The sequence below is a fragment of the Liolophura sinensis genome, chromosome 6 (genome assembly GCF_032854445.1).
Source record: "Liolophura sinensis isolate JHLJ2023 chromosome 6, CUHK_Ljap_v2, whole genome shotgun sequence".
Lineage (NCBI taxonomy): Eukaryota > Metazoa > Mollusca > Polyplacophora > Chitonida > Chitonidae > Liolophura > Liolophura sinensis.
Genome location: NC_088300.1, coordinates 65,579,208 through 65,601,090, shown reverse-complemented (window position 1 = coordinate 65,601,090; position 21,883 = coordinate 65,579,208). Strand labels below are relative to the sequence as shown.

The window sequence follows — 21,883 nt, the reverse complement described above, 5'->3', positions numbered from 1 at the left end:
GGTAAACCTAAGTACACGTGTATAAGAGTCTTTGGTTATATTTTTGCATGCATACTTAATGGTTTCTGATTTTGTCTGTCAGTAGTAGAAAATGTAAAGTGTAGGTACGATGTGTGGCTAAAGAATGCTGTACTGTATTGGGCAGTAAAAACTGTTGGTTAATTTGTTGATGTAAAATATCCTTTTATTCTTTGTAGTGCATTTAATACAGTATAAACATTTCATGAATGATGTGTGAAACTGTTATGTTCTGTTAAAAAAAAAAATCTCACCCACTTATTCGTTAACCTGAGCAGTGCAGTCTATATAGGATCTTCACGTGGAATGGCATTTACCTTGTTTACACTTGAACTGCCTGTGTATTTTTAGACCCCCACAGTCTATCAGGTCAGCTTGGATTGTTTGTGTCCATGTTTGACATACGTGTCAGAATCATTTCCTTTGACCCCTGGCCTTTGGTATTTGTGTGTAATGAGGTTATGTGGACGGGTCATTTCAGATAAGAGATTATATGACATTTATCCAGTGAAATATTTTTGTTTGAAGTGCTTGTTCAGAAACTTTTTGTAAGTCTCACATTAACATTAACATTGTAAGCCTCACAATAACCATTAGAATAATACATTCAAGTGTCAAATGGGCTAAAATTTATGAGATTACACATGGATTCTGTTTAACCTTAGGGTTACATCACTATGTTCTGATTATCACAAAGGTACTTCATGTGATTTTGAGGCTATCCTATACTACAGCATTGATATTTAATATACTTCCTACCATCATACAATTAAACTTATCGTCTGTGCTATGCTAGGGAGAGAAGTAGACTGTAAGCCAGATAGGATGGTCTTTCCGCTCTAGAAATTTATCTTTGAAGTTATTCCTATTTCAGACAGAATGCAAGTCTATAACATGTGTCTGTTTGTACACAGATATCCTGTAAATTTCACAAGTGCTGTATAGGCTGTCTGGCCTTGTATGGTCATGAAAAACAGGAAGATCCTGGGCCCCTTATGTATGATAAAGACAAGCAATGAATTACAGGTGTTAAACAGTCTTTAGTTACAAGCGATATAAAGTTAAATAATAACCATCATCATAATAATAATTAGCATGTGAGAATCTTTAAAACTTTATCTGGACAAAAATTCGATTCGTTTACCTTGATTGGTAACTTTACATGCCATCTGGGTTAATGTAATCCGATGAAAGTTTGCATTAACATGTACTTGGGTCACGTCTGAATTCAGTTGATTTAAAAACATTGCCTTCATCAGACAACAGAGAACATATACCAGCTACAGCAACTGTATAGTCATGAAATACTGGAAAAACTCCAGGTGGACTTCACTATATCTTTAAAGACAGTGTCTGCTTAGCTTTATTTGTCTGTTTAGTTTTAGGGTTGGACTGAAAGTGCGGCTCCAGAGAATTCTGTAAACAATAGAAAAACTGGTACATGTGTATTCGGGAGTCATGAATTGTGTACTGCTACATGTATGTGTCTTTCAGAGTCACAGATTTTGTTGTGGATTTACTTCACACAATACCCTTATACAAATGTAATAGAGAAAAAAGCTGTAAGTAACAATGTAAATATAATAGTGTCACCACGACCAATAAATCAACACTGTGGTTGCAGTGGGGCCCATATTTCGCACGTTTGTTTTTCCTCTAAAGTTTTAATCAGTTGTTTAGTTGAAATATAGCTTAAGTGCCTTGTTGGATTCGCTTTGAAATCAACTTTTTTTTTTGGCTCTGGATAATCACTATAGGTGTTAATCTCCGTATTTCGTGATGGATGTTAATCTGGTTTTGATTTGATCTCCCCCAAAGTCTATAATGGTGCTTGTAAAAAATCCATTAGATCAGTTAACACCATCCACTTGATCTCAGAATGACACATATATATATATATCCAATATTTATATAGAGTAGGCTGCCTTGTGCCATTATTACATGTTTGAAACGTGACATACATTTTGTTAATATTGATTTTAAACTGATGTATATGTAAATATTCTTGACGTCATTCTGGCAAATATCCAGCAGAGCCTGTTTGAAGAGCTACGTCTGGCTATGGACATGTACTTTATGATGGCAAATGTATACACCTGGTAGTGAAATGTTGAAAAATCGAATAAGTTTGAAATTCATATAATTTCCAAATGCTTCGGGGCCATCTTTTCTGTAGTATTTAGCATGACATTCAAGCGAGGCCTAAACATTGGGTCCTGTCTGCAACAAGGGAACACCTTGATTTGACCTGTTGTGGAAGTGACTGTGACTCTTTTTTGAGTTTTCCAGTATTTAATTTTAAAGTACATCTAAAAGTCATTGTTGTCTTTGCTCAGTAAATATGATATTTTTTGTTTTTTCTCTCAGGTTTTCTACAGCTCTTGTCCCAGTTAACAAAAGTAGGAGATATCTCTAGAGAATTGTTTAAAGGTATGTTTGTTTCTAAGGTGGAATGTACATGTCAACTAAACACGTAGACATGTAGGAAATAGACATAAGTTCAAATTATATGTACAGTAGAAGTATATTAGGCCTACTTCATACTAAAGTGACACCAATTTATATTGCTGTTTACCAAGTGGAGTAAATCTTATTCCAGGGGTGTATTAAAATTAAAAACAAAACTGTGTCTAAAATTATGTAAATTGTGGGAAATGTGGTCGATCTCAGCAGTTTTTACTTTAGAAGATATATTTACGTGATCGGAAAGCCTTGAAAGCAGTGGTCTTAAACTGTTTCAGTTGGAATGACAAATCCTTCACCAATGTAGTCATGTCTTCAGTCCTTACTACTTTATTGGCAGGATTATAAATTATAGAGCTGATGTGAGAAACATTAAGAATTATCATGCTGAAACATCACAGGCAGAAAAATTGACATCAGTTCACTGATTTTGATATAACTTTCAAAGTTATATGATTTTTTTGGTAATTTTTTTGACATTTATTGTCCATCCGACATCATTTGTTTTGTATACAAATGTACAGTGTTTCCCCATTACCTAAACGCCTTCAATGGGCTCCCTGGGAGCTCTGACCAACGTGGTTGCTGTGATTTTATTTACATGATTTATTCTTTTGACATACACCATAATCAAAAATATTTCACAATGGCAGCCAGCATTATGATGGGAGGAATTCAGGCAGGGCCCGGGGGAAACTCACAACCATCCGCAGGCTGCTGGCAGATTTTCCCACGTACGGTCTGAGAGGAAGCCAGAGTGAGCTGGACTTGAACTCACAGCGTCTGCATTGGTGAGAGGCTCTTGCAGTGGTCACACCTCGCCCACAGAGGTTCCGCTGTGATTTTTAGTCCAGCTCATGCTGGCCTCCTTTACAGACGTATGTGGAAAGGTCTGCCACCAACCTGTACATGATTGTGGGTTTCCCCTAGGTTGTGTTGGGTTTCCTCACACCATAATGCTAGCTGCCGTTGTGTGAGTGAAATATTCTAGAGTACAGTGTTAAGTGAAATAAATGAATAAATCCATTCATTTGTATTTCATAACCGTGTGCATCTGGCAGGTAAATTAATTAAAATGGTGTATGCAAATCTGTTGACAGAACGTTTTACATCCATGAAGAGTTGTCCACACACCTATTATGTAACGGTCCTGGAAGATACGAGAATTAACCAGGTTATAGGAACAGCAACACTGTTCCTGGAACAAAAGTTCATTCATACAGCTGCTACGGTGAGTACAGGTAGAATATTGAGGATTATTGTGAGGTGAAAGTTTTATTTTCTTCAGGGGTGTTAGTGAATGATTTATATTGTAACTAGCCTGTTGTAGGTCCCTAAAATTTACAATTACAGATGGCAAACTCCCATTTCTTTTAAACTGACTGTGTGTAGGAACCTATAGGTAAATGGGTCTGGCAGCAACCTGCGGATGGCCGCTGTCATATAAGGAAATATCCTTGAGTATGGCGCAAAACATCAATCAAATAAAAAAATATATATAGTTGAATGCTTCCAACCTTCTCCATTTCTGAAACTCAAGAACACAACTGTTTGGTCACCTGAACCTTGTTTAGACTTTTAGCCATATGAGCACAGGATGCGGTTGACGCAGCATCATGTTTCCGCTTTCTTTAACACTGGTCGCCCCATGGCCTCATAAGATTTCCAGATTAAAAGTTGTTTTTTTTAGGGCTACCAAGCAGGTCAGAACAAAGTGCGTGTGGTTGTTTAGGTCTTCTCCCACCCCTCTTTTGAAATCACTAAAGATTAATTACATGTATTTGTTTTTTGGGGTTTTAAAGTGAAAGACAGCTCCTTGTTTATGTCCACTGAAAGACTTCAATTACAAGTATCTTAAACCGGCATTAAATATTTTTTTTGATTTTTTCCAACCCAGTAAAAGTTCACTTAAACTTTATCTTGTCACAGCTTCTTGTTGACAGCAAGGTGACGTCATGTTTACTCTAGCTCCCAAACATCGAAGGTATTTCTCATTTAATAGTCTAAGCAGTAGCCTGTGGCAGATTAAAGTTGTGGACTTCGCCGAGGAAGGACCAAGTGATAAATAGCTTTCTTAGAAATTGGACATACAGTGGGTCTACTATATCATTTATACAGTTGACAAGTAGTCTGCATAGGCACGGCCGAGGTATTTCTGGTTCAGGTCATAGCCTCCAGAGGGGGTGTGCAGGTACCGCTAATTCTTTTTGCTAAATTACAACAGGATTATTGCACAACTGGATTGACGCTCAGTTCTGACAAAAATGAAAATAAACCTAAGCACCACTGAGGGGGATCTAGACATTCAACTGTCGCTGGATTTTATACTTCAATTTTGTAGTGGTGGCTCCTAAGATGAGGGCAGTGCTGACCTAGTTATTATTAGAGAAAATACATCAGCTTAAACAAGGCATTTCAATAATTTTACTGTATGTAATAAAAGAAAACAGAGAAAAAAAACATCCTTTGTATGCGAGAAAGACAGGGCAAAGTTTAAAATTTCCAGCTGTAATAAATTCAGAGAAAAAAAATTATTTGAAAAGATTTATTTAATTTAAAGCATTGTCCGATGAGATGCCCTCTTCTCATTCCCATAAATCTTCGGCATCCCTAATGAGTACTTCACTGACTGTGATATTTGTTATTCACAACTCCATGCTGACTAAATGCTAACATGAACGACAAAAAATGTATTTGTATAATTCGAACAGCGTGTCTAAGGAGACCTAAGGTCTGCTGGGGAGATAAATGCTGCCTTGTTTCACACCAGCCATTTGTGCAGTATTGTCATTTTTGTTTTACATGTTATTCAGTGAAATCTCACTAGATTAATAAAGTATGATACTTTTCAGAAAGCTTGACTATCCTGCTTTCGATTGAAATATGTCATAGCCAGGGTGCTGTCTTGTTAACACGATTAAGTCAGAACTTAAACATGTGTCCTTGTTACCAGGAATTGCACTTTGCTTCACTGATTTTTATGCCTCTGTAATTTCTCATCATGCATTCATTTGTTGTTGTTTTTTCAGAGAGCAAGAATAGAGGATGTTGTTGTCAGCGACGACTACAGGGGGAAACAATTAGGAAAGCTGTACGTAGATGTTTTGGAGTAGTGAATTTTAGAGGTTCTATAGGTTGTCACCAGTAACAGTTGACAGGCTATATAGGCTTGTGGCTGTGTCTTGTGATTCCTGAACATAGACTTGATCTTGTCTAAAGAGGAGGAGATGATCATGCCTAAAGAGCGCGGTTAGTTCAGAAAATCTTCAGAAAAACTTCAGCTAAACCAGTCAGAACTGGATTCAAGCACGCAGTCTGATTGATCAATGGTCAGACAGCTGTTCTCTCCTAAAACGTCTTGAAATTCTGTTGTACATACTTTAATACTTGTCCTGTATTCAAGGGAAAAACATACCTCAGAATTCAGCAGTGCTGTTACAGAAGCGACTCCTGCAGTGAAGAGACTCTAATGAATGGGTGGAGGATCCCCCAACATAGTAACAATTAGCGGTGTAAATATACATGCTTGTATTCTTAATCACTGATTTTTCTTCTTTGTGGGGCCCCCGTGGCTCATTTGTCTAGGGCACTGGCGTAGCGTAATGACCCAGGAGCCTCTCACCAATGCGGTCACTGTGAGCTCAAGTCCAGCTCAGGCTGGCTTCCTCTCTGGCCGTAGTGAGAAGGTCTGTCAGCAACTTGCTGATAGTCATGGGTTCCCCTGGGACCTGCCCGGTTTCCTCCCACCATAATGCTGGCTGCCATCGTATAAGTGAAATATTCTCGAGTACAGCATAAAACACCAATCAAATGAATAAATAAATAAATAAATAAATTGTTTTTTTCTTTGTTTTTCCCGTGTATTTCAGACTTCTTGACGTTTTGACGCTACTAAGTAAGAAGTTAGGGTCTTATAAGGTCACTCTTGACTGCAAGGATAAGATGATCCCATTCTACAACACATTTGGTTTCACAAAAGAAGAAGGCAATAACTTTTTACAACAGCGCTTTAAGGACTGAGTATTGCTGCAGAGATGTTTGTCTTTGTACATGTGTATTATGCATTATGACCGTGTATTTAAAAGAATTTACATGTATTTATAAGTTCATACATGGATTGGTTTGAGCTTGATTTGCTTGGTTTGTGCCCATTATACTTGACCTGCTTAGTTTTTGCGCGTTCTGGCGTTTATAATTTTGCTTTGAATGAAGGTAGAAAGCTTTCATAAACATTCTTTTGTTCATGCCTTTAAATCTACCCATAACCTCTCATGTTCAAGCCTGGCGTAAGGTATTCGCCGTCCCTTAGGGAATGTCAAAAGAGATGTGCAATGACTAAAAATATTTATGATACATAAGGTTAACATTAGTATATTTGGTACCTGGAAGACTTGAGGTGTGTGTGTGTGTTGTGGGCATGGGGGCTGGGGTGTTACGAGATACATGTGTTATATATTTTATATGCTTTACACTTGCTCACTTCTTTTTTCAATGAATACCTGATGTAAAGAGGGGCTGCAGGTGACATCATCAGCCGGTCAACAATAAACAATCAGCCATGTTTGCATCCTATTTACATGGGCTGGCATAGCCACAGTCGTCCAATGTGGCTGCCAGATGTAAGTCATGCAACCCCTCTTTATACAAAAAAGAAGCTCCCTATATCCATTTAGGGAGCGGGGTTAATTTTTTTTTCTTAAGCTATGAAATTTTTGGGGTTTATGCTATAATGGCCTAATAGCTGGGTTGCCTCCAAAGGAAATATTAGAAAGCGCTAATTTTTTTTATGTATCCTGAGACACGTGTACATGTATATACATGGTCATGTGGCAGTCGAAACAATATGCAACACTTACATCCACTTTTGATACAGTGATTCAAGGTGTGGAAGTAGAATTCTATTTGACATCACTGTGTATCTGACTGTGGTAAGAGCATCCACCTTGTGGACAAGAGCCTTGAGTCCCCATTCAAGTAAGACCTGCCACTTTAATGCAATTGATGTGAGAAGTTACAACTAGACCTGTGTCTGAAATTTTTGTGGATAAAATGAGGATGATGTGTATGATCTCGAAACAAATACAATGAAATTTATGAGAGCATCATTGGTGTTGGAGGCAAATTGAAAATGTTTATAGGATGCAAGGTTAAATAACATTTGACTTACAACATGTGAGCAAGTAACAAGTAGATTGAGTTAGTAGATAAAAGGAAAGCAAAACGTAATTAAAGGTTTCTAATGTGTGACATAGTCAAAGTCACAGCATTTCAGAACCAAACACGGGAGTTAACTCTCCCTTCCTAGTTAGGCCTTACGTCGCACAGTTATTTCCCCTTTATGGGTGCCTGGTTTCCAGTTACAATCCTTGCCAAAGTGACGATATCAACTTCATCTATGTGAATAGAATGCTCTTTAATAAAATCTTATGAGCCGTGAGATATAGCCAGTTCCTGGGAGCTATTTAATTAGTCTTATGATAAAACATACATTTTCAAGTTATGTTTTATTTTATTTCATGTTTTTTGTTTGGGCCTTCATGGCTGAGTGGTTAGCGTATTAGCGCAGCACAAATTCCCAGGAGCCTGTCTCCAGTGCTGAGCTGTGAGATCAAGTCCATATCATACTGGCTTCCTCTCTGATCATTCGTGGGTAGATCTGCCAGCAACCTGCGGGTGGTCACGGTTTTCCCTTGGCCTCTGTCTGGTTTCATCCCATTATTATGTTGGAAGCCGCCATATCAGTGAAATATTCTTTGAGTACGGCGTATTAATGAAATTTTTTTGGTTTTTTTATTTCTTTAATGTGTGCTGATGTCAGTTTCCCTGAAACACCTTATTTTGTTGTGTATACACAGGAGTTAATGACAGACAGAAAATCTCGTATTTTTTTTATTGCTTACTTTGCTGTAAATTTACTTGTTTTTGGGTTTTACTGTTTTATTACCTTTATTGAACAAACTTCTGTTGTTTTTACACGATCTGCAAGTGAATTTACCATTTGTTTTGTGTTAGTAATCTTGTGATTGAGTAATTAAACATGGGTTAAGAAAAAACGATCAAAGATTCGCTGAACATATAGTCCTATATGAATGGTTTTGTGTTTATAGTAATAGGGTCACGAGTGTAGGTATATAGTCATTCCTCTTGTTCCGTTGACTTGTACAGTCGTTCCCCTTTGAAGCTTGTCCTGTTGATTTGGTATTACGTGCATCACGTGTAAGTCAGTGGTTGTTCTTATGTTAATGTAATTGGGATCAACTTCTAGTTGATTTAGGGTGTAATATAACTGTAGAAGTAAAAATTGAAAAGGTTTCTTCCATGATGTGAGTTTGATCATGGCTATATTGTCTCAGCTCAAAACAGAGAACAAAAGTCGAATTTTGCAATCGCCGAAACAGATTATTATGTACCTGGTAAACGTCATTAGCGTTTTTAATTTGCAGTGGAATTTTTAATGGATGTACACATGCAAGGAAATCTCTAAGAAAACGTTAACATTCCAGTTTTACGGTGTAAAATGTTGCATATCCAGCTGTATTCATGTATGTTAAACTATGGGGAAAGGTGCCAGAAACGGTGTCCAATTTGCAAGGTGTCCAGTTTCGAGTGCTTCCTGTCTTCCATTTGGATCTGAGATGATTGAATGATATTCTTTGTCCTGAACTGTCTGCTCGATATAAGATACTGTATACAACACTCGTTATAGATCCAAATACATGTACACAAGAACGTATATTAATGGATCCAGATTTATTTTAAGACGGAACACATACCTGTTAATTATTTACTTATTTATGCTATGGGTGTTTTGTATGTTATTGGTATTTGAAGAAAACAGTGTTAAATATTTAAAATAAAATAATACAGCATGTACCGGTATACCAAATAATGCCTCCCAATTTTGTCCCAACCATATGTATATGCGAAGTTCACAGATTTATTATTCTTTTCATACAGTTTCATACAGTGGGTGCTTACTGTTTAATCGAAAGTATTCTGAAGTATCTGAAATAAAGAAATGTCTCGGTTCTTGTTTTTAAACAAGTTGACATTTTTTTTGAAAGGAAAAAATCCCCATGAAGATGCCGTGTTCTTTCCAGAAGTGCTATAATGTCTCGCACAGAATACATATTAAAGGTGGGAAAACGGAAAAATGTAGCTTATTTTGTTGAAGTATAAGTGTTCACTTTATAATACTTGGATTGCCTCATTCATTATTAACTCGCTGAGTTGTGTATACATGTTATTAGAACACCCTGGAAGATGGCGATTTTGATATATACCCCTGAAAAGAGTATTTGAATAAATAAACAGATATCGGTGAAGGAAGATTCAAATATGTCGGTGAAGGAAGAATCATATATTGATTGTATTTTTGGATACATCTTTGAATGCTGTGATGCATGATGCCTGACGTCTAGGGTTTCCTTTATAAACATGTTCAATCGGCAATGATGGGTGTGCATATCCGTCTTGTCGATGTTTCATTGCAATAGACAATAACTTTTGTCATCATTCACGTTCTCCTGGTAAATCTATTTACAACATGTATTGTAAACGTTTTGATAACTTCTGTTTAATCATGTTATTTTGGAGATTTTCTAGTACTTTTTGTGCATACATTTACTTCCAAATATGATAATTTATAATTTTTTGTATTTGTCCATCTGGTATGGTGACAAGTACCAAAAGCACCGCAACACTATGCACTTTTATGCCTCTCGATTTATTACTTTGACAAAACATCACGATATGTTTGAATTTTCTTTGGAATCTGTTAATTTGGCATTTATTGGGATTGGTTTTCAAACTGTTGACTCTTGTCGTGCGTATTTATTCCTGGGTATCAGGTTGATGAAAGTGTTAAATCCTACGATGTAAAATAATAAAGTATTGTAACAAGAAATATAACTTCTTTGTCGACTTTCTCAAGTTTATTATTTACTATGTATATGTGGTGAGTAATATTAGGGTACAAGTAAAATCATATGCGAAATTGATGAACTCAAGGTTTTCAATAATTGCTTTTTTACCTTGACCGTATAGACCACATATACAGGTAAGAAAAAGCGAAGCTCGCGTTTGACCATGGCGGGGGTGGTAATCTCGACTCCAACACAACATAATGTTTTCTGCTGAAGGTCGGTGGTTTCCCTCGGGCTCTGTCCGGTTTCCTCCCTTTACAATGCTGGCCGCCATCGTATAAGTATATTCTTGAGTAAGGCGTAAAACGACAATGAAATAATTCAATATATGATGCGGTGGGCTACACCACGCGGAAACTTTTGACATTCTCCAAACCTGACGGATGTCAGTGACCAAAAAATTTTTCATTATACGGTGTTTAACACCAATCATATAAATCACTCGTGTCTATGTATGTAATCCAACTTTATGAGAGGGCTTTAATTTCACAGTGTTTAAATTAAACTGCGCTGGATATACAAAAACTCTCCGGTCGTAAGTGGGAAGGTCTTCCAGCAACCTGCGGATGGTCGTGAGTTTTCCCCGCTCTGCCCGGTTTCCTCCCACCAATGCTGGCCACCGTCGTATAAGTGAAATATTCTTGAGTACAGTGTAAAACACCAATCAAATAAATAAATAAATAAATATATACAAGAACAGACTGTTTTGTTCGTAATAACTGTATATGACGGATTATTCCATGCAAGAAAGATTCATTATAAGCGATAAAGCTTACAGTAGCAGCCAGTGGATTTCCACTTTTTATTTATATTATCATGGATGCACGTCTGAATGTTTCCTTGTTTTGTATAAATATTCAACTTAAAGGTATTTTTCTTCAACTTCGCCTATAACTTGCGCACATGCAGAATTTGTCCGTTTGTTTAAGCTGGTATGGCTGTTTGCCCAATAAGGACAAAGAAGCGCAAGGTCTGTCTACATGCAACATTCACCTATAATATACAGTATTACAGTAAAGTTTGCTTGCAGTTTGGGTTGAAGTGTATTTTTCTCTAGATGATTAGCTCTTATACTTGAGTCAGGGTTTGTCTTTACTTTTGGTATTCCTGAGCATGGATTTGAACATAAATGCTCTTAATGCGTGTTCGCCACGATATGGCTGAAATATTGCCGATGTGGCGTTAAACCATAATCATTCATTCTTAATGCGTATAGCGCTAAGATAAAAAAATCTTTAAGGTAAATCTCAGTTTTAACGCAGTAAACTGTTTTCAAGTTAGTATGACTAAGTCTTACTATGTTGACGACACCTTAGTGATTCTAGTGCCAAGGCGCTTAAACGGCATCCAATAACGGGATCAATAAACAATGATACTACATTTCTAGAACAATGCAGAATTAAAGGATTTGGACAACGCGATTTTATCTTTATTAAATGAATTGTTCCTTGACACGCGCTGTCGCGTGTGTTTATCATAAGTTATGATATAGGTGAAAGCTGTGAAGCTTATTAACAGTGAAGAATGCTTTTAATTTGATCCCTAATTAAAGATGTTTCATTTCAGATGTTGCAATTTGAAAAGAGTTATCTCGCTCCGTTGCTCGAATGTTATTTTACGGTTTAATCATATTATTTGGTGACCGTGTTGATGTAGACTGAACTGCGCCCCATCTGCTTGGCCTGCCATGGCAGAATCCCAATTAAAAACTTTCCTGGGCTTCAGTGATTAAGAAGGCTGAGTAATTCGGCGATTTTAGCAAATCAGGGATATTGTCATGCACATGGCCGGTTTGCTACCTACTCGATGTTCTGTGGAGGAAGACCACTCTGTCAAGTGAAGAGTGCTTCAGTCCCCGCTCACGGCAAGCTCCCAATCATTTAGACTCAGAAAGGCGGCATGTTGAGCGGTCCGGGCAGATGAGCCCCCTGTACTTCAACTCGGCCATCCGCGCAGCGTGGGCCAACTCTTTCAGTCATTTATACTGTTTTCTTACTGTAAAAGCAATCACTGGCTGAGGAAGCGAGCTGACAGAGTCTCGGAGACATCAGACTGATTGACATCCAGAAGACGGACGGATAAGTGGTCAGGGATGAAGCTTCGCTTGATTTTCGCTGGCCAGATCCCCGTTGTTTGAGCAGACGAAGAGTCCGAAGGCGCTCACCCCCTCCCCTCTTAGATTTACATCGCAACGTCTTAATCAGGTTCCTGAGTTTATCGGACGGAACAATAAAACCCTGTGGGGTCAGCCAGGATGACTGTCAACTATCTTGACCAAGAGGGAACCAAGTTATATTGAAACCATATAACAAGCTCATTATTTCCTATTCGTCACCCATAGTCCAATTGCAAAAGGAACAATCTAAATGTTTCGCTCGAAAATTACCTTTCACTATTGACTTAAACCTTTAAAGTTCGATAAAAACCCCGTAATCTCGGGTTCAAAATTTAGCGCTATTGACTCTTCAGCCTTATGTTTAGAAAGAGACGACCAATTATGCTGAATTCTTTTCGTTTGACCGTGGATGGATCAAATTTAAAGTCAATCTGAGGACTGTTTAACTATTTACATATCTATATCTATATATATTGATATACGTCAAGTGCATTTTTAAGATACACCTGTATTACATTCGTACTTTGTAAACAAGTTTATTATTGATCCACAGGCTTAAGATGTTCCGTGGACGACGTTCTAAACTGCTCTGCAAAGTAAAAATAACAATTTGTTGACAAGGTTGACAAAACCTTGAAAGAGCGCCCATTAAGCAGACAACGTTTTGTGGCATTGACAAATTTCTATGTACAGCCGTTTTCGCACAATAATTATAAGGCATGGATGATGAAAAATTGTACATAATGAACTAACTGAGATAGATCAATGTGCTATTCCGAGCACAGAATGCATAAACAGGTATATATTGTCCAAATTTGCATTGTGTAAGTCGTACTTTTGTATTCCAGATTCTATCAGTAGTAATCGTCCTTTGTGATCTCGTACTAATTTATCACTACATCAAACTGCTCGGATTTCTTGCCAAAGTAGTCCCCCCCCACCAGCCATTCATAAGGCCCCATAGTTACTCTGACATGTTGGAACGATTCCCTTTTCTTTAGATAAGTTAGCATTTAGTATATCACTAACACGCCACCATTGTTTCCAGCCATCTATCAGGAATCAATCGCCACCGAGTTCAGTTCTTAGCCATTGGATTCCTCTGTCTGGAAATCACTTGATTATTATCGGGCCAATGACATTTGGATGACTTATGGCGAACTCCTTATAGGGTGGGGTGCGACAGATATCTTTCTCCATCGCCTCCTTCTTTTTCTCTCTTAATGGCATATAAGATCACAGACTGCTCTTAAACCCCCTGAGTTTAAGTGTTTCGGGTGCCAAGTCGACGGCTCTTTTCACCGAGATGTCTCGCTAGAGCACCCTTGCGTCTACCTGCCCTAAGAGGGTTTACCCTGGCCGTTCAGAGCCATCAAGCCGTCTCTACCTCAATTAGAACGATTAGGTAAACAGTTAATGTCCAGGTAGCCGATGTTACAGTTTTACAGGAGATGATTACCTGGCAAGTCAAGGTGTGTTATTACCTAGTTCATGGCATTAACACGCGCTTGTGCCGCATTAACAATTAGGTGTGGCTACAAACGCGTATTTTTCTCCCATGCAATGCTCTTTTCTCAAACCAGAGACTCTGCAAATGAATCATTTATTGACTCAAACGTAGCTTCCGTCATTTTCGGAGGGGGGGGGGGGGCATCCTGTTTCGAGGTTTGAAAATTTTGCAATTATTTTCAATCCCAAATGGGGTTACCTCCAAATGCCGTTATGTTTTATAATATATATGCATATATGTCCAGCTTTTCTTCTCATTCATATGTACAAAAAAAAAAACAAAAAAAAAAAACAAAAAAAAAAAACAAAAAAACAGATGGTGCCGGCGAGAAACGACAATTGAAAAAGCTATAAAGAAATCCTGGTTTGTACCATCTTGCACGGAAAACATGAGCTCGAACAATCGAATTTTCGAATTCGCTCGTAATTAGGATCTTTTTTTCGTCGTTTGACGTTAAAAGCTTCATTGAGAGGTGGAAGCAGGATCGACCATTGTTACAGGCTAATTTCACGCTCCGTACCCCGTGAGATCATCGCGTCAGAACGGAAAAGACCTTTTACAATCTGGCTTTTTAAGGTCCTTCACCAGCGAATTAAATTAAATGGAAGTTGATTCGGTAAAACGACAGTTACCTAACATCTGTCTTCAATTGGAGATGTCCCCGAGATAAAGATAGCCTGTCGATTCTGACAATAGAGGGACATTTAGCGTTTGGGCCGAATGGAAAAATTGTCAAAGGAGTTAGGCATAGTAGGTTACACTGCGCTAGCTTCAGGAACAATGGCGGCTCTGGTAGATTGCTTCAAATCATCCGCACGGAAAGCACAGTCAAGAAATCCAGTAGCCATAACATTGTTGTAATCGGAAGGAACTTGCTCCAGTCAATCTTCTGGCCATTTACTCGCTCGTAAATTTCAATTATGACCATCATTGTTGTTCACCAACGGATTAAACGAATGCCATTTTCTCCCTGGCTAAACTATTGTTTCCTGAACATCCCTGATACGAACGTTTGGCTGGAAATAATGTACGAGTCAGTGATGTTACCTTCCGGTGCTAATCGGTTGACCAAGAAAACGCGCACGTGGGATACTGCCTAAGGGGCTTTTTTGGGGGGGAAAGCTTCTTGCTCGAGTTGGTTATGAGGCGTCTGTTAAACCTTCAGGCTGAAAGGAATAATGTCGATGGTGTCCTGCACGTCTTCAAAGGCAACAATCAGAAGAATGTGATTCAGCGCCTCTTGGTTATCAGTCAGGGTTATTCAGGCTCCTTCAATGTTTCGCCTGTTTTACTATAGAAGAGTACTTAGTGATTTAGCTGGATTGTGGTGATGGCCAGGAAAACAAACTTCAGCGGTGCTCAATAGAAGTAAGAGCTATCCAGATAATCGAGGGTTTTACATTGATTTTAATGTTATTTTTGTGGATGTGGTTGTGGGGGATTAAGATGCACTTATCTGTGCAGTGGCTGGAATCACGAGTACTCAGGTAGAAGCAGCCAAATGCCTTAACGCTTAAGAAGGATTTCCGATTATTATAATTCATATCCATTGCTGCAATTCTCAATTCAACCGCCAAGTGAAAAGCTTCATCTCCACGGGGGAAACATTGTTTCTCACGTGTTGATATTGCCAGGTATACTTGACTTTGGTATTATCATTATATTTAAAAAATGTGGCTGTTTCATGATACACCTCTGTTAACTTGTGCTTTGTAGTACAACTGACTGGAGTACTGCTCGAACAACATAAAACTCTACAACACATAGCAGACAATGTCAAAGTTTAGGAAGAAAATTAACACTACTAATTAAACCAACTCATTATACAGAGCGTATTTTTTTTGTTTTTTTCCTCCTTCCAATGGGGTGCATTCTGTGTTTTGTGCTCTGAGAAATCTCTTAAACATTTAATTAAAATTTCTGGGAACAGTTCAGAGCAAAGAGTAGGAGTTCAAGGGGTTTTGAAGAACATGGGGTAATCTCCAAGTTTTACCATGGGATTTCAATTTGGAGACATCAGTGGAAAATGTTTCTTTCAGATTTTCTTTTCGCCTTTTTCTTTCCGGCGTTGGGTGTTGGTTAGCTTTCGGGGATCCCCTGGCGCGCCAATTGTAGGTATGGATTTCAGACGATGGACCACTAGCTGTGTCATTGTTGGACAGGTGTGCGGGAGATACCGGGCTTCTGGTTCTTGAGTGCCTCTTCAATATTTAAGCGGATGACGTGTTCTCAAGCCCAGATCGCCAAATCTATTACTTTTCTGTTGCTGCACCGTACAGATTCGAAGAGAATGGAGTTATAATGGGAAACATGCCGCAAAGGCAATTGTCTGCACGGGCTTTGCCGTGTGTCAACAAAGCGTCTTACAACCTTTATGTGGTCCTCTTTGTTGACATCATTTTTTGACAAAATCCGTGTTTTTGTGGTAGCCTATAACCCACATACTCTCATGGAATCGAACTTTAATATATCACATGCACAATTTAGAACCTCTATTTTTGATCCATACGCAAATTAATAACTGAAATTCTCAGAAAACAGCGTTTCATTTTTTTTCGTTGACATCGTCGAACTGAAGCATTATTCCTGGTTGCCAGAAAAACCGTTCTTGGCGACGCCATTTTGGAATACAAGTGTCGCCTACACGTAACTCTGAAGCAAACAATAGCCAAGGTTAAGAAACCTCTTATGGTGGAGGCAATTGTCCAGGCGGCCTTGGACTGAAAACCCTTTGCCTCCCAGGCTCTAATTCGGATGTAATGAGCCGTAGAAAATTGGCGGTACTTGAGATTCAAACTTCCAGCGTCACTCTATTACCCTGCATCTGCTGTGCAGTTTTATTCCGTCTTGGCAAGGTAAAATTCAGCCAAAATTCTGCCGAGGCGTTCTGCCCTGCAGCGACTGGCCATTTCCACCCATATCCCCAATAATATCTGTTTCTTCATAGATTTACCAGGGTCGGCATATATTAGGACACATACATATACATTCCAGAGAGCAAGTTTCCAGTGGTAAGTTTTATCTAAATGTTATCTGGTAGATTCTTTTATTTACGGGAACTAAAAAAGTAATTAAGCACCCAGCTATAAGAGGCCATGTGAGTACGGTAGGGCCTACTTAAACTTGAGCTGTATCAAGTTGTGTACATGTATATATTAGCGGAATAGCTGACGAATACACACAAATAATTATCTCTTCTAGTTACTTCTTCCTATGAGTTTTAAACTTATCTCCAAGCTTGTTTAGTTCCATGCTTGTAATTCCATGATGGACTATTGTGACCAAATTTTTTTTGATTCCCCGTCTGGATAATATTTGAGTAGATTTGATTCATTCTCCCTTACATTACATGCACATGTATACTGTATATCTGTATGAACCCTTTCCCTTTTACGAATCTCTGATACTTTTTAGCTAAGAAATTATGTTATACAATGATATTTCCACGGCTTACAATATTGGCCAATATACGTGTGTTACGTGTGATCATTTGCCAGTTATCACATTGTCGTCGTTGCTTTGGTTTTACCCTCTTTGTTGTGAGTCTTATATTATAAGATACTAGAATGAGTATCACCTGTTCGGTCCCATTTAATAATTATTGATATACACTGACAGGTTCAGGTTCTGTAATGAAGAAAGGGTTCAGAACTATCCCGACCGTTTAAAGGAGAAATTCCAAATGATGCCAGCAATTGCCTGGACATGTATATTCTATTTTGTGGTTATGAATAAATATATTACATACGAAGCACTAAAGTATTACAAAATTACAATGTTCCTGGTTTTCTAGCTAAAATGACGAGGTGCTTCAATCATCAAACCTTTGGCAAAAGGTTTTTGTCACCGTGTATGACTTGGCTGCTTAGGGTGGCGTAAGCATCCATGTTTATGGCGTTAATTATTATTCCTGATTAGGAAAAAGCTTAATTATAAAAAATGTTTGTTCATTAATTTATTTATTTATTGGTGTTTTACGCCGTGCTCAAGAATATTCATTTATCTCACGACGACCAGCATTATGGTGTTAACAAACCGGGAAACCCGGGTGAAACTCACGCCCAGCACTATGGTTGGAGGAAACCGTGGAGACCCTTGGGGAAACCCACGCCCAGCATTATATGGTGGGAAGAGGCCGTGGAAACCATTGGGGAAACCCACGCCCTGCATTATGGTGGGAGGAAACAGGGGAAAGCCACAGCCAGCATTACGGTGGAAGGAAGCCAAAGCATCCCTGAGGAGGCCCACCACCAGCATTATGGCAACCCACAATTATTGGCAGGTTCCTGGCAGACCCTGTTTATTCATGAAGAACGATATCTGAAAAAGAAACTTAATACACTCCTGTTAATAGCTAAATGAGAAAGCAATGATTACATTTCATTGTTTGATTTATTACGTCTTGGGTGAATATATATAAATGTTTTACCTATTAGCTTCAGTTGCTTATCTTGGAGGGTGTTGTACTTTTAAGGCCATCATCTGTTCGTGGCTTATTAATGAGAATTGTAAAGATCAGATTTTAGCATTAAATGCTCAGCAAAAAATATATAGTGCGTCAGGTTTTCATATCAACATGAATGCGTTAAGAGCTCTATAAACAACTCTTCCAAAGTCGTGTTATTTCAGCTGCATCCCCAGGTGTGAAAACTTTGACGGATCAAAGGCTCGGCCAAATAATGTCAATCAATTTATTGAGGAAAGACATATGCGAACATTAAAAATACAAAAAAGAACTGACAAGAGCATTAAATCTTTCTTGTCTCCAAACTGAATCTTCTTTTCACGGAAAGCGCCAGCGGAGAAAACCCAGCGACAAGGGAAAAACGTTGTCAATACCGATACAATGACAAAAGCAAGGCTTGACTGGAAATTTACCCAGCATGCTCTAGTTAATCTGACAGCGAGCGGCGATCTGCCGATAATGTGGTTTTGTGTGGAAGCACGGACTGGCCAATTACAATAATTAGGCTTGTGCCGCATCAAAACCGATAAGCAGCTTTGCGAGCAACATTTATCAATGGGCGGAGTGATTTTTCGTTTATATTTTCCCTGATTCAACCAATTTGTATAATTAACTGGCGTTTAACACCAAAGGGTGGTGTGGTCAAAAAGCAGTGGGGAATGGCGCCCTTTTCAGCGCACCCGCTAGATAATCTGCCTACAGCGCATAAAAACAGTTATATCCCAGTTGGAATAATGAAAAATTGTCTTAAATTACAAAAGTCACACATCTTTTTGATTGTTAATGATTCTCTTTTTGTAGCAGGATTTGTCATGTCTCGTTTGTTTGTGGAATGGGGGTTTATGTAAAAGCAATTGTTGTATGCAGCATGCAGGGTCAACCTCTTAATGCAACATAACTGTCAAGAAAACTATTCCGAAACTGAATGTAATATTTGATAAATAGATGTTGTTTTATTGTCAAAAAAGTGAAAATGTTTAGGTGTATAAACATTGAAGGCATTGACTGTATCCACTGTAAATAACGTGAAACATGCATGTATATTTTAACAATAAGTAGTACTCAACTGATGTTCTCTTTGTTTGGACAATGCGTATGGATTTTTTAAATGAGTTATAATCCACATTTTTTTAACTTGAAAATTCCGCGGTTAAACCTGTGATAGAATAACATGGCCTACATGTATGCATCATCCTTTATGAAATCGTGATAATATATGTGATTAACTATTTTCATTCTTATCAATAAATTGTATTTTATTTATTAGAGTTGTAATTAACAAAATGTTTTTAGTCTGTCCAGCCATTACGCCTAAGATTAATGATCCAGTGGACACCGTAGTTTTTGAGCCAAATTTATATACATCGACAAGAAAAGGGTTCATATACTGCAATGAAGCATGTAAAAGCTGGTTTTGTTTTTGTCCCAAACAGAGTGTTATTTATAAGACAACATTTTTGCAGTAGCATCAATCGACTCATGACCAAAGACGTCACGTCAAAGACGCCGAGACTCCGATTTTGTCACACCATAAATTACTGGCCAAAATTATTCATTGCGACGTTAAATAAAATCAACGTATAAATGTATTCGCCAATAAAAACTTTAAAACGCACGTTCTGCATGACGCTAAACCGTAACTGACTCAGAGACAGATGGATTTGAACTTACAACCTTATTAGCCGACGGTTATTTTGTGGTCAGATTTGCCTCTCTCTATATTAAGATGCGCCTTGTCCTGTGATCGATGAACATTTCATATACATGTATAGCATTTCGATCATTATATGACATATCCTCACATAGGTAGATTTACACGCAACTGACAGAATTAATGTATATACTTTATTAATTCATTAATAAATTGATTCATTGATAACGTTATTTTGTAATATATGAAATATATATGAAAAAAGACTTCATACATTTTAATGAAGCAGCGCTAAGATTCGAACGTGACTGCAATGACGCGCGAAGTGAACGAAAAAATTGATTGGTAACTGATTAGTGTTGAACGGAATACCAAAGAATTTTCCTCATACGACGGAGGTCTTAAGAGAACATTAATGAGGTGGACAAAATTCTAATTTCTGAAGCCGTAAATAAAATGTATTTCAAATTTTGTCTAACCATAAATCAGAATTGTTTTTGTGGAATCTGCCTCTGAACTGTATAAGACCAATCGGAATCTGGACAACAATATCCCGTGAATGCAGCAAAAGATCAAAGTTACACCATTTGTCGTGAATTACGGGGCAGATTAAAATATTATCGTTCTTGCTAGCCTTTTTGGGGAAATGTCTACAAATATGTCATATTCGAACACAAATATGTAGTGTAGATGAAATATTTTCTCAGGTGTGTAAAAGTGCGAAGAATTGAGAGATACACTGTTTTCTATAGATGCTTGGATGTCTGGTAGATGAATTGTTTTCAGTACAGATATATGCCCATATATGCCTTAGTGATGTCTACTTTTCTTTATAGGTGCCCGAAAACCGGGAAGCGAGGATTCTTTTCTTAGGTGCACAGATGTGGTGCTTTCAATACAGACGGGCCCCGGTAGACGAAAGCAGCGCTGTTTTGGTGTTAAAATTCCTATGAGATACACTACTTTCTATATGGACCAAAGATAGCCCGTATAGATCAGCTGTGTTTTCGTACAGACGCCCATTCAGGTGCGTGGGATATATTCTGTTTTCTGTGGAAAGTTTCCAGATGACAAGGAGATATGCCATTTTGTAACTAGAGTGCCTGGATATAAAAGGAACGCGCTGTGTTCCGTAGGTGTTTTTACACCTGGAAGATACCTTGATTTCTGCACATTACAAAACAACAGTGAAATGCACTTGTTTACATAGGGAGCTGGAAGCTACACTGTCATTTTAGATGCCAGGATAGCTGGGAGAAGTACACTGCCTGCTTTATCTATAGATGCCCATATTGCTGGTATCCAGGTACACGATTTTCTGAATTCTGCACAGCTGGGAGATATCCTACTGTCCATAGGTGGAAGAGACATAATCAAACGGTTTTTAGTTTTAATTCTTAATATTCATTTTCTACGCAAATCTAGCTATTTAAAATTCCGTCTCTCACTATTTCTGCAGTTCCCTGTAGGCGTACATGGTTTCATTTTTGCTAACCCTTCCACTGCCTTTTCTTTTCATAGTATTATTCGTGTGTAGATAGCTCTCTTGGTAGCCTATTAATTTACGAAAAGTTTTTTCTCGTTTGACTCCTTTTTATTGCCATGATATTAAATTATGCCCCAAATGTTAACGAAAGTTTATGGAAAATAAATTATTTATTTATCTTCTTTATAAGTATGAATCCGTGAAGTCATAACTACATGTAATATTACTTCATTTTGCAGTTTCATAGTA

At 38.1% G+C, this 21,883-nt stretch overlaps 1 protein-coding gene across 1 annotated transcript in view; it reads left to right on the top strand.

Annotated features, from left to right (window-relative positions):
* The window catches only part of LOC135466676 (glucosamine 6-phosphate N-acetyltransferase-like), an 11,817-nt gene extending 2,082 nt beyond the window's left edge, over positions 1–9,735 (top strand). The window contains exons 3-6 of the mRNA XM_064744307.1: positions 2,387–2,448; positions 3,582–3,712; positions 5,511–5,572; positions 6,351–9,735. Of these exons, the coding sequence (XP_064600377.1) occupies positions 2,387–2,448; positions 3,582–3,712; positions 5,511–5,572; positions 6,351–6,501 (406 nt within the window). The 3' untranslated portion in view covers positions 6,502–9,735. The remainder of the gene's footprint in view (positions 1–2,386; positions 2,449–3,581; positions 3,713–5,510; positions 5,573–6,350) is intronic.
* The last annotated feature ends 12,148 nt before the right edge of the window (positions 9,736–21,883 follow it).